Here is a 13,565-nt window from a genome sequence, read left to right as displayed (position 1 = left end):
TGTTCCTCCTGCCCTGAATACCACCAGCTCCTTCTCCTTCATGTTTTCCCCTCCCGCCCTCTGTGCCTTGACCTCCTGTCAGGGGCATTCTTCTCCAGCATCTCAGCTCTTTCCATGTTATTACCGAAAGAGCACTATTTACTCTGGGTGCTTCTGACCTGCCCACCCCAAAGGTCCTCAGGGATAAGTGATGACCCCACTAGCCTTACACAGCACTTGGCCAGAAACAGCCCACAAGTCTCCTGCTGCCAACTATTATTTGTAAACTTCACATAAAAGGTGGCTCTGGGAAGGAAAATAGGCTAAAACTAGTCGTGCTCTAACCACCTGGGTAACAACAGCCAAATGTTCCGAAGGAATGTACAGCAGTCATTGCAAATGCGGCTAAAGAGATGACATCATTCCAGGAGTAAGGCAGTCCTTGGTGAGCTCAGTCAGAACATAAAAAACACATGGAAAGCAGCTACAATGTAAAGGTGAACTCTGCAGCCTCTCTCCAGCCCTTGATGCCTCCTGAAGCCAGTGGGAGCAGGTGTAACTACAGGTGTACAGAAAAGCTCCATCCACGTCTAGGCATTGCAGGTATAGCCCAGGAAACGGGGCTCGAGGTAAAGGGACCCAGGTACATCACCTGAGTAGCTGCTGGTGAGATGTAAGAGCCAAGTTCAAACTTTATTCTACTAACTGCTGAAGTGTAGAGTAAATGAGGCCACCTGGGGAAAGTATCTCATGAACAGTGTCTCAACTCACTGGTCCCTGTCAGAGGAGGCAGGTTACTGTCCCTCATTCTGAGGTGAAAGAAAGAGGTACAGGAGAAACAAGTAACCTGTCCCCGAACTGGCTATCCTGCGGGAGAGCTGACACTCAGTTGAGGTCAGCACAGTTCCTCTGACTACGCCCTCCACGGGGTAACATGAGTGCCCAGGACTAAGATGGCTTCCCTCCACATCATCACAACCTAGGGAGCCACCTGAGCAACATGGCACCATACAGAGCTCAGAGCCAATACAGCTGGGTACAGGACTCTGGGGGCTGAGGAACCTGGTTCCTGTGTGATTGAATCCTTGACAATTGTGCCATTTAGGATCTGAGGAAATTCTGAGCCTGGAAACTAATGGAGATGGTGGCCAGAAAGGAGCAATGGGGTAGTTGTATGAGGGTCACAGAAAACTGGAGCCTGAAGTAATAAAGCGATTTGTCCAGCATGCACCAAACTAGTTGCAGTCTCCAGCACCACATGCACAAGCTGGGTGTGTGCCTGTAACTCCTGCTGCTTGGGAGGCAAAGAGGAGAGGTCTGAGTGGTCAAGGACTGGGCTATGTAAAGAGATCCTATCTCAAAATGAAAACTGAACAGAGCACCACTAGGTTCAGGCCCCAGCACTATAAAACAAAACAAATGTCTTAAAATGAACATGGACAACATTACAAACAGATATAGCACAGTGATAAGCACACATAACTCACATTAGTTAAATCTTCAGAACAGCCTATATGTCCACCAGCGGATGAATGAATAAAGAAATGTGGTATACATACAAGAATGATAATTTCAGTCATTTGTAGGAAAATGGATATATCTTAACTCCATAATATTAAGTGAAAAAAATCAGACACAGAGGGTTAAATACTCCATGGCTTCTCTTACAAGAGAAACTCAAAGTGTAAATAATTTAAGAGCAAAATAAGATAGATAACATGAAGTAGAGGCAGATTTTTTGCAAATGGGAAGGGAATGTAGACTTGGGGATGGGGGAAGGAAGGGAGGGCAATGAAAATTAGAAAGAATGAAGAGGGGCTATGTACACATACAATAGCCCACAAGGGATGTGCTTACTGTATACAGCAAATACATTCTAACAAACATTAAAACAAATTATAAGCAAAGGAAACAAGAAGAGATTCCTAGCTAATAAAAAAAGATTCTGCAGCCAAAGCCAGTATTTAAGACTGAAATGCTATGACCTACTTTCACTGTACACGAATGGATCAGAACATACTAGTCACCCAGTGCCACCTGATCACCTATTAAGGTTACCCTAGCAAGAAAAATAAGCAACAGCACTGAAGCAGCATCCTTTACTAAATTATAGAGATTTACAAAGTAAAAGACTGCCACTCTAAAGCTTAATCTAAAAACCCTAGCAAAAAAAATTGTCCAGTACAAATACGAGCAGACAGACACATGCAAGCAATGTAGACACTATGGCTACATCTCCTACACTGTAAACCATTTCTGAAGCGGGGAAGAGAGGAACAAAGAGAGACAACTGACTGATTCCAAAGAAAGGACCTAATGAAATGGTGCAAGCCTGTAAGGCCAACACCCTGAGATACTGAGGAAGGAGAATCGTAAGTCTGAACCTGGTTTGAGCAATTCAATGAGACCCTATCTCAAAGGCAAAACAAAACAAAGAAAAACATTTTTAAAGGGAAGAGCTGGAGCTATAGCTCAGTGCAAAAGCTGTGTGCAATTCTCAGCACTATTAAAAAAAAAGTTATAGTGCACTTACCTAGCTGTCCCCTTAAAACCTCACAGGATCACAGACCAGGCTTTTGGAAGGCCCAAAGGAACTTGGGACTCCAGCCTGCAGACGGCAGATCCTGGGCTATCACTGTCTTTGCATCCATGTGAGCCTACTGAGCCTTCTTGCCTTTCTCTCTCTCATAGGTCTCTCTGATGAAGCCTAACATAACAAGTAAAGGAGAATGAACTATCAAATCTACTACATAATCAGTTACAGACTCCAGATTTGTCCAAAATTGGGGAAAAGGAAAATGTCCCTGGCTAGAAGCAGATCATTGCTACAAAATGTATTTTCCCAAGAGGCAATTTTACCCAAAGTCAGTTAAGGTTTTCTTTTCTCTTTAGTCTCTAACCCCAAAAAGGTACTTTAAAGATTTATTTAAGCACTAAGCAAGTAGGCAGAAGGTTTTTGAATTACATGTCTGGCATTAAAACACAGGTTGAAAGAACTTGGAACATAGAATCTGAAGTGGAACTATTATTAGTCTTAGTTATTACTGACCTTAAGGTATCACTACCCAAGCCAGGGAGAGACAGCCTCTAGGTATTTACAAAGAGATAAGGAATGCTACTGGGCCAGGAAAAAAAAAGTCTAACTAAACTGCTGAATTTCTCTACTAATGATCTCCAGAGAGCTCAAGAGAAAAAATTTCCTAAAAGTAAAAATGAATTCACATTGAGCTGAGTGAACAATATCAATTAAATCTAGCCTTGAGGGTTTGAAAACAAAGTTTTGGGTACCACTTGTAAATCAACAGTACCTAATTCTGAAGTACAAAAAATAAGACTTCCCTTTCAAAACAGATGACTGACAGGGTCTTAAGACATGCTGGACTCATCCTCTATTTACTCAGTGCTCTGAGCATTGCTTTGTGGGTATCTCTGCTCAAGAAAACAAAGAAATTTCAAGAACTTCAGTCCTATTGGGAAGAAGCACACAGAATAATGATTTGCACATATAATTCCAGATTAAAGTGTTAATGTCCTTTGACATTGCCAAATGCTGCTGGAGGAAGACCACATGGCAAAGTGTCCCCACAGGCTTCAGGATGAAGGCAAGTGAAGTGGCCATCAAAGGACTAGAAGTATTTTTAGCAGTGGTAGGGTGTGGACAAGTGTCTCTAAAGGCCCAGGTGTGCAAGTCCCAGCGCTACTGGGAGGTGGAGGAACCTTTATGGGATGAGACACAGGGAGAGAAAGTTAGGTCACTGGGGGTGTGCTCTTGAAGATGGCACTGGGACCCAGGCACTTCTGTCTCTGCTTCCCTACTGCCACCAGTGGGCAGTAACTGCTACCGCAGCTCTCCCACCACAACAAACAGGCCCGAGGAAACAGGGCCAGGCAAAGGACTAAAACCACAAGCCAAAATAAATCTTCCTTTTTACTTGATCACCTACGGTATTTTGTTACAATAACAGGAAGCTGGCGAATACCAACAAGAAGTGAGGACTCATGAGCAGGGAAGGTGTTGCAGGCAGCATGGTCAGGAGTCACAGGGGGAACAGGGTTACCCCACATGGTCAGCTCAACATGCAGAGACCCTAGGTTGTGAAGCTAGGAAAGCAGGCTGGGTGATTCACCCATGGGGCCTACTGAGCATCACAAGTCCCATCAACTTATCCTCAACACTGGACCGTGCTGAGCAACAGATGGATCTAACAACTCTTTAGATAGAATGATCTGATAGGGGCAGGAAGAAAGAAGACAGAAGTTCTCTAGCCTTTTATTGGCAGAAGTGCGTATGGAAATAAAGAATGAACACTGGAAATCTAGGAAGGATCTAAGGTCAACGTTTGGTCCAGATGTCTGTGTGAAGAGGATGATGCTTTTAGATAAAGATGCACAAGTTAGGAGATCATGTATGAACAGAAAAGAGGGAAAGAAATGACCACATTGGCTGGGAAACTCCTGAGATTTTAGGTCACCTTAACACCAGAAATAAGAGTACTGCATGGTACAGTCGTGTGACTCCACTGTGCTCTTAAGAAAGCCACATGAGGCCATGGGGCTTTTGCACACAAGGTTGCTAGCCAAAGGTCCACGCCCTGCCCCCACTGAGTTGATGCAGCACTGAACACACTTCTACAGGGAATCCTGCCTTGACTGTCCACAACAGGATCAGCCCTCAGCCCTGTCATATGCTTTCATAGAAGATGTATACTTATTTCTGTGCCTATTTGATGAATACCAATACTGTGAAGGAGATCTGACATGCCACTCCAAAACATACGGCTCTGGCATATTATTGTGAGAAACAGGAAATACAGGCAGGACATTCAGGCCTCCCCTTCTAAACACATACAGGTCATCCCATTTCCCATAAAATGAGACATTGCTTTCCCTGTCCCTTATTTGCCAATCTGGATAACAACACCAAAATGAAATGGACCTGTATAAACTAAAATGACCCTTCACTTTTACTGCTTTTTCCAATATGTCTCTTAGTGACTACCCCACAATGTATTGCCTCTCATCCAAACCCATCTCTCATTATTTCTTCCCAAATTTATCATTTCTTTATATAAGGGCACAAGGACTTCCATGTACATGTAAAATTCTAATAAAACTTGTGCATGTTCTCTTATTAATCTGCCTCATGTCATGTTAGCTACTAAGCCCAGCGGGAGACTCCAAGAGAGTAGAGAATGCCTCTTCCCTACCCCCACTCTACGCTGCAAGTTCCTGGGAGGTACCTCGGGCTACACAGAGGGCTCAGTAAGCTGTGATGAGCAGATGGGAGGAGGCCATGTGTGTGGAGCTTGGCGAGCAGATGACGTGGGCACCTTAAGATCCTCCTCCCAGACAAGGCTGAAGCCATGAGCAGAAGAAAAGCCTTGGGGTAAATGGAGGTGGCCACATATCTGAAGCCATGTAAGCAGGGGAAGGGATTATGCACACATGGGGTGCTATAAAGTCTCCAGGGAGGAGAAACCAAGGACTGATGGGGCCAACTGCAGCTCAAGAGCTAGAGGCTTCACATGGCCACAGAAAGGGCACTGCTCTGGCGAGCGCTCAGAGGCATACTGCCTGCCCCTGGTGAGGTCACAGAGCAGAGTGGCACACATGCAGGCCTGTACCTGCGGAGTGGAGGTTCCTCCTCTGCATATGCCCTCCTGAGTGGCCCTCCTTTGCCTGCATGTGAGCTTGGTGCTGATCCCAAGTATAACCAGGGCATGGTGGATCCCTTAATGCCCCATTAGTAGGTTCCTGCAGGCAGAGGATACAGGGTACTCTTCCTTCCCTGGAGCACATCTGGGGTCAGGAGAAGCCTCACCCATCTGCCAGCTGTGAGCTGTGCACCCTCAAACCTCTCCTCCCAGCACCATACATTTTCAATTGGTATTTTTCCATGAGTTATATGGATAAATTTACCACCTTATTCACCCTGTCTCAGAAATGCTGGTTTGTCCCCATTTTTCTTATGTGCCTCAGACCAGCCCTGCACTAGGTGGGTCTGTACATATTCACCACCACCTGCAATGGATGTATGCATGCAGACATCAAAGACGAGTGCTTAGAGACCTTTATAAAGCAACTGACAGGGAGTTTATGACTGATGACTCCTGAACACAAAAACACGGGTCTCAGATTTTATGTCTTTTGCCCCATCCATTTTATTGTATGTTTGTCATTTGGAAAAGTCTTAGTCTGCCACCTCACTGCTTTGAGAAACACTCTGAGGCAACGCTTCTTTCCTGACTGCTAAGAGCAGCAAAGCCTCTCATTCTAATTAACTGACTGACATGGCAACAAAATCACAGAGCCTGGATCCTACAAAAGCAAACTTCCTTATTCCTCTGCTAGACATTAATGCTGTCTTTCTCCCATAATACAGCTCATCTTGGGATGAAAAAGAATCTCAAAGAATGCATTTTTTTAAGAATGCATTTTTATTGTTTCAGAGAAAGCAATGCTATCTCAGATCCAGAGAACAATGGACATTCTGATCAAGACCTGAAAAGCACCTTTGGCTAGGTGTGATGGTGCATGCTTGTGATCCTCCCATTCTGGAGGCTGAAGCAAGAGGATCACTGCTAGCTTAAAACCAGCCTGGGCTACCAAGTGAGTTCAAGGCCAGGCTGAATGGTATAATGAAATCCTGTCTCAAAAGCCAAGGGTAAAAAAGAAAAGAAAAAGCATCTACACACATGAGCCTCACCACTTGGTCACTGTGCCCTAGTTCCTGTCCTAAGCACATTAATCCTGGCTTACAAGGATCTGAACACAAAGGCATGCAAAGTGCACACAAGCCAAGTATGGGCTTTGTCTCTAATAAGCATGGTACTACTGTCACTGCTATCAAGTCCTATTTACACCCCACCCCCCACACATGCAGTTGTAAAGGACAGGGTCCAAATCACAGAGGCCCTGCCTGCCTTCTACCCAGCACAGTGCTCAGCTCCACCTTCTGCCTTTTCCTTCTTCCTAGTGCTCTCATGATGGGGTTTTAGTAGATGAACAGCTACCCTGCCACCTGGTTCCTGAAGCTGGCTTTGCCTAAGGCTCAGCCAACCTTGGTCTTATTTGTCTATTAAACCCTTTAAAGATTCATGAGTAGCATTATTATAGCTTCTTGTGTTCCCTCTGTCCACTCACCAATCCAATGGGGCACTTGACTATTCTGCTGCCAGCAGCTCTAGGAAAAACACCTTCAATCCCCGGAGGACTCCCCAGGTGACAGCAGGGGGCATTCCCAAGAAAACATACCACAGAGGCCCAGGTATAGACTGCAAGAGATCTACCGGCTAAGTCGGCACTCCACACCTCCTGCACACTGTCCTGCTCATCACTGAGCTAACACGCCACCTGAATCCTTAACATCTCTGCTAATTTCCAGTGCAGACCAAAGCCTCAAATTATCATGAAAATAGGTATTGCTAGGCATGGAAAGCGAGCAGTGGGGATCTACTTTTCTGCAAAGCTGGTGATGGGCTGAGGAATTCAATTTTTTCTCAGGGTTGGTGGTTTATCTGAAGCCAGGCTCCCTTCAGAGCTGCAGACACACTCAGGAGTTGAGCCCTGGTGAGCATGCTGCATGCCTTGGGCCAGTCTCCGGTAGCACAAAAGGCTGCGCACAAAATCACACGAGAGTGGGTGCTGGCTGCACTGTCCTGACACTGCACTAACGAGGTGAGTGCGCATAGAAATGCGACTGGGGACCTCATGGAGACACTAGGGGTGACGGAGACAAAGCAGATATCTGAGACACATACCCCATCAGGATCTCGTTTGGTTATTTCTTATTTGAAAAGTCAGTATTTCAAAGGGGCTTCTGACATTTCTACCATGGAAAAAGGCCAAGTGTCTACTGAAAGGTAAGACAGACACTCATATTTTAACAATGCTTTGTACAAAACTTGAGAATTTTAAGAATTCTTTGAAATCATGCTCCCAATAAACAACATCATGGAAAGCAAGTAAATGTTTTCTTTTTAGTGATCCAGAAAAAAATGACTATTTGAGTGTTCTCAACTTCTGAATGTGTTTGCATCCTTTATCCTATCTCTTTCTCTTCCCTTTAAAGCCATTTCACCTTTAGCAACTGTAGCTCTCTCCAATAAAGCACTCATCAGGACTAACTCTGGGGTCAGCCTGGGATGCTGGCATCCCAGAGATGCTGCCCCTCAACTGACTGGCTCCAATCAAAATAAGAAAAAGGTGACATCAGGCCAGGTGAAGAGAGCAAGCACCCTTTCAAACTGCGATTCTGTACTGCACAGCTTGCTACCCAGGGTCCAGCCCTGCCTTGGGACATCTCCCGTAGGTACCCTCCAAGTCGGTGCAGAGCCAGGCAGCTTTCCACAGAAGGTCAAGAGAGGAGGACCAGTCACCTCCGGCTTTTCCTCCCACCTCACTCTCACCTCCAACAGCTTCTCCCCAGAAATAACTTAATGCATGAGCTCACCCACGGGGAGAAGACAGAGGCACGACACCTACAAGTAGCCTATTTATAGAAAGTGTTAACACTCCTCCGGGAAAGACACCACAAGTTTCCTTGGAAACGCCCAAGGCTGCCCCCCTTGGAATTCCAGCCTGCTGACACCAGAGGCTAAGAAAGCATCTCTGAAACTAAAGCCAAGTTGAGGAGGTACTTACGGTTTTCCCCCAGGGATTCCTGCCAGGTTGGGGGGGATGGTAGGTACTCTCATGTGGGGAGGAGGATCAAACCCAACCTAGAAATGAAAATAAAGCATGGCAATCTCACTGATCCAGACAGGCACTTTGTGAATATCAACCTTGCATTAGAAATTCTTCTATTTGCAAGGGAATATAAATGGGAACAGTGGCATGGGCTAGAATTCTTTAGGGGAGAAGGATACCATGACACATGAGAAGGTCCCCATGGAATGCAACCCACAGACTCAGAAGTTCTATCTAGCCCACAAGTGCTGACCAAGTACACCGCTCCTGGTGGTGTGCACCAGGTGGCTCGCTCTTTGTGAGCTCTGCAATGGGCTTTGAGGACAGTTAGCAGCCTCTGCCTTTGGTGCCAGCTGCATTTCCTGGATGTGCTCATCTAGTGTCTAAAGAGGCAGAACTCCACAGCAGAAAGCACTCTGCTAGGTTAATGCTTAAGGTCCACACACGGACTCCGTGCTGTGCATGACACATAGCTGCCGCCTTACTTTTAGCTCTCCTGCCTCCACTGCAGCTCTCCCTACAAATGTATCATCAAAGTCACCTTTTACAGCCCTCCAAACCACTGGGGGTAACAGGAAAGCAGGGAAAGACATGGGACATATTCTGAACAGCCAAGACAAACACTTCCAGAACTGTTTGCTACAGGTAACTTCCATGTCCCTCCAGAATCAGTGAAGACTGTTCCTGTCACTCTTCAAATGCAGGTCTGTGTTTTCTCGGTTAAAAACAGGTTATCTGCCAGCATTTGTCTTTATTTGAAAATACCTATTCCTTCTACAGAAAGATGGTATCTCAGGTTTTGATCTGCATTTCTCTGATGGCATCAATGTTGAAGATTTTTCATAGATTTACTGCCCAATCTATTCATTTTGCTTGCCCATTCTTTGGTTAGGTCTGAAAGCATGACAAGAAAATGAGCCTAGCATGGTGGTTTCATACAAGCCATGCTAGTGGGGTGACAGAATCCATGGCCATAGAAAGAGAAAGTACTGCTTGTAAAGTACTTTTTCCTATGATCTAAGTGGAGGAGAAAACAAGAGAACAAATTAAAAGGCTTCTATCACTAGTCATTTTATCACCTTCAAATAAACAAATCTATTTTAGTAAAAGTAAGCCAGATGCCCCTGGGTCACTGAAGGAGCGCATCCCAATGGTACGCCTGTTCACCTGGATCGAAGTGAGCAGTGCTTGGCACTGTCACAGCTGGTGCACCAGTGAGGCTGCAGGGTCAGTGGGTAGGGTTGGGAGGCCGGGCTTTATGTCTGGGTGCCCACACTCTCTGCCAGTGGCCTACCATGGGGGAGCGCCCGTAGGCTACAACAGCGGCAGCGGCGGCGGCGGCACTCATCTGGGGAGACATGTTGTGCAGGCCAGCGTAGGCTGCTCCAGGGCTGGTCAGCTCGCCATTCATGCCTGCGTGGGGCACCATCCCGAAGGGCGCAGGGTACGGGCCGGGAACTGCCAGGGGTGTCCGCAAACCGGCTGCTGAAAGCAAACAAACCACGGATGATTCTCTTGAGCCACTGAATAAAATTCTCAGCTCTCATCATTTGTGTGTCATTCACTATGGAGAGGGAGAAGCAGACCACTCCTATTTACCCTGGATCCACTCTTTCCCAGAGCCAAGCCTCTCTGGGAGAGATAGGAGCCAGAGGCACCACTCACAAACTTCCTTGCTGGTGCATGTGGCAGCTCTACGAAGCCAGAGGATTAGCCAGAATTACTGTATCCCATTTACAGAGAGAGAGAGAGAGAACGAGAGCCATGGCACAGGTACTGAGTGTTTCTCGAACTGAATCTCAAAAGAAGACTTTCTTGACAAAATTTAAGATTTCTCCTTCAGTCTGAACTTTCTATTCTTTGGTACCAATTTCAAATGAAAACCAAATCCAAGATTAATTTTTCTGGACTCAGGTTGTCACCTTTCCCTTGGCTAGCTAATAAACTGGAGTTGAACGTTCTGGGTGTGTTTCTTGAGGGGCTGGGGTCTCAGTGACATCTCAGGGACATCATGTCCCACTCAAGGAGAGTCTGCTTCCTGAGGGATGTACCAGCAGAACACCTGGCAACCCCAGGTGGCAAGACGCACACAGGCACAAAAGCGGCCCTTTCGGTCAACATTAGTGAAGTCAGACACACAATAATAGTTTGGTTAAGGAGCTTATGTCCAGAATAATTATCAGAAACTTTATTGAAGTGCCTCGGATGGATTTGTGGAAATAAAAGCTGAGTGTAAACAGTCGGAGACGACACAGGGTGCAGCTGCTGAAACCCAAGGACAAACACCTGTCTCTCGCCGTGCCTGGTTCAGGGACAGGAAAGGGTGCCCTGAGTGTGCTGCAGATTCATGGGGAAAGCATGCCAGGAGATTAACAGACAACGCATCAAGCCAGGAAAGGAGGCACAATCACAGCACAGCGAGCGGCCCTACTCTACCCGCTTGGTTGACGAGGGGCTCCATGGCTGGCGGTTTGCCGAGGCCTGGACGGAGTCCTGGAGTGGCGCTCGTGCCCGGCGTTGGCATGTCGCTCCGAGGCGTCGGTGTGCTGGATTTTAGAACAGGCGTGCTGGCTTTTTCATGCTGGTATCATTAAACAAATTAAATGAGTATTAATTTTAATCCAAGCCATATTACACAATTTATCACAACAGCAGCTGGGACACTGGGCACCTTCTAGCTATTCCCTCAGCCAATTTTCATAAATCCACACAATGTTGACAGCATTAACTTGTGAGAGAGAAATGTTGACCTTTCCTCTTCCTGCCAAAATTAAAGCTCAAGCTAGAGACACAGAACATGATCACACTTTTCCTTTCACAGATTTTATTTTAAAAGAATTTCCATCAGGCTTATAGATTTTGGCACTATGCCAAGTGAGACTGGTGACTGTCCAGAGGACAGATCCTGGCCCTCAGAGACATACGCCTGGCCTGCATATGGTGGAGGGAGACAGTCCACTCTCTCAGTAGCTACCCCTGGGACTGAGACTAATGCAGGAAACAGCACGACGTTAGTGACAACAAAAGTGAACCAGTGGTATTCCAGAGGCAAAGGCCCCAGAGATAGCTCACCATGTTGAGTCACTGGCCCTGATTATCCCCAGGAGTTCAGTTGTCACCCCCTGAGCAACATGGCCCCCATATAGGTGGGGGCTAAGCATCACCTTGAGGCAGCAGCAGAATGACCAGGGCATCTAAGTCTCCCACGCTCTTCTAATCCCTAGGCCAAGAAACACTATGATGCAATCAAGACTGTGGGCTAAGAGGGATTCCCATTCTCTCTGGCCTTCGCAAGTTCCTGGGCTTCCCTTCCATGGGTGACATCAAATAATACCTAGGGGGACTGTGTAGAGGTGGTGAGAGGAGAGGTGATACACTCAGTGGAGTGTGTCAAATGAGTACACGATCCCGAGAAGGGCTCTGCTGCACACCATAAACCCTGTTTCCTGGCTTTCCCCAGGGCCTCCTGTGTACATTTCCAACCTGATGAGCTCTATAATACCCAGGGAATACTCCGTAAGATTTCCTGACAGGATGGGTCAGTCACCAAGTAAACCAGCAGCTCAACAAAATCAAGACTCTGCAAAGTCTGAACCAGTATTTGCCATATGTTGGCATTCTTAGAGCTTTCCACTGTGCACACATCTCTAAGACCAGGCAATGAATGTGCAGTCCAGGTAGCCCTGTAATTGTAGCCCAAAAGACAGGACTATATATAAAACAAGGCAGTGCTGAACAGAAATATGAATATTATGCTTTCTTTTTTTGACATAAAGTCTCACTGTGTAGTTCACATTGGTTTTCGACTCACTGTATAGACCAGACTGGCCTCAAACTTGTGGTGATAAGGCTGAGGAGCTAGCTCAGTAGAGTAAGTGTTTGCCTGGCAAGCAAGGGTCCTGAGTTCAATCCCTGGTATAGCAAAAAAAAAAAAAGAAAGAAAGAAAAAGGTACTTGTGGTGATCTTCCTACCTCACCCTCCCAAACGCAGGAATCACAGCCATGTGCCACCATGCCTGGCTGGAGGATTTTGCTTTTTAAGACTCGCTACCCCAGTTATATATACTTTGGGCTTCTATGAGCTACAGAGAAAAACATACTACACAAAGAGGCAAAATTTGTTCTCTACCTACCAAGCTCATTTCTTTGGATTTCAAAGAGGTAGAACTTCCCGAGGACGCTGTAGATGCTGGGCTGCTGGAAGCATCTTTCTTGAGCAAGCGGTTTTTGTCTATTCCGTTTTCCCGGGGTGAATGGGCAGGACTTGCACGAGGGGAAGTAGGGTCCTCAAGAAAGAGAATAAAAAGTTTCCAAGCTTTAGCTTAGAATAAAGACACTCGTCTATGTTTTTGTTTTTCATTATTTGGAACTGAACCCACAGTCTTCCACTGAGCTACATCTCTAGCCCTTACTTCATATTCTGAGACAGCGTCTTACCAAATTGGCCTGGCTGGGCTTAATTTTCAACCCTTCTGCCACAGCCCCTCAGAATACTTGGATTCCAGGCATCATTAGCACCATACTGGCTAATTCTTTAAGTTAAGGGATACTAAGTCTTTTAGATGGGAGATGTGCAACATTATCTAGTAATGCCACTACAATGAATGAGATGGTATTTGTAACACACCCATAATCATACCATAAGGAAAACCATGATGCCCAAGTTCCTCTCCTAGAGAGCAATGGAAAAAGAGAAGAACCAGATATTCAACTTAAAAATGACTAAGGAATCAAATGTTTTGGGGGAGCAGGGATGGGGAGTTCTGGGATTCAACCTAGGGCCTTGTGAACACTGGGTGAGCTGTGTGACACCGAAACCCAGCCTGGTTCAGATTTCTTTCTAAAGGAAATGACAATTGGTCAGACTATTACTGCTCACCAACAACCATTAGATTCTT

The 13,565-nt window shown here is 46.0% G+C and overlaps 1 protein-coding gene across 7 annotated transcripts in view; it reads right to left on the bottom strand.

Moving 5' to 3' along the window:
• Positions 1-13,565, bottom strand: part of Tle1 (transducin like enhancer of split 1) — an 88,400-nt gene that overhangs the window by 13,871 nt on the left and 60,964 nt on the right. For 4 of the 7 annotated variants that reach the window (XM_004638108.1, XM_012516210.2, XM_012516212.2 and 1 more), the window contains 4 exons: positions 12,801-12,953; positions 11,104-11,248; positions 9,962-10,152; positions 8,623-8,699 (listed from right to left, as the gene is read on the bottom strand). In XM_004638108.1, the coding sequence (XP_004638165.1) occupies positions 8,623-8,699; positions 9,962-10,152; positions 11,104-11,248; positions 12,801-12,953 (566 nt within the window). The remainder of the gene's footprint in view (positions 1-8,622; positions 8,700-9,961; positions 10,153-11,103; positions 11,249-12,800; positions 12,954-13,565) is intronic. The other 3 variants (XM_023722984.1, XM_023722985.1, XM_023722987.1) reach the window with 1 other exon arrangement.

This window comes from Octodon degus, unplaced genomic scaffold (genome assembly GCF_000260255.1).
Source record: "Octodon degus isolate 3935 unplaced genomic scaffold, OctDeg1.0 scaffold00095, whole genome shotgun sequence".
Lineage (NCBI taxonomy): Eukaryota > Metazoa > Chordata > Mammalia > Rodentia > Octodontidae > Octodon > Octodon degus.
The sequence above is the reverse complement of the archived record's forward strand: the minus strand, read 5'-3'. Positions and strand labels throughout refer to the sequence as shown.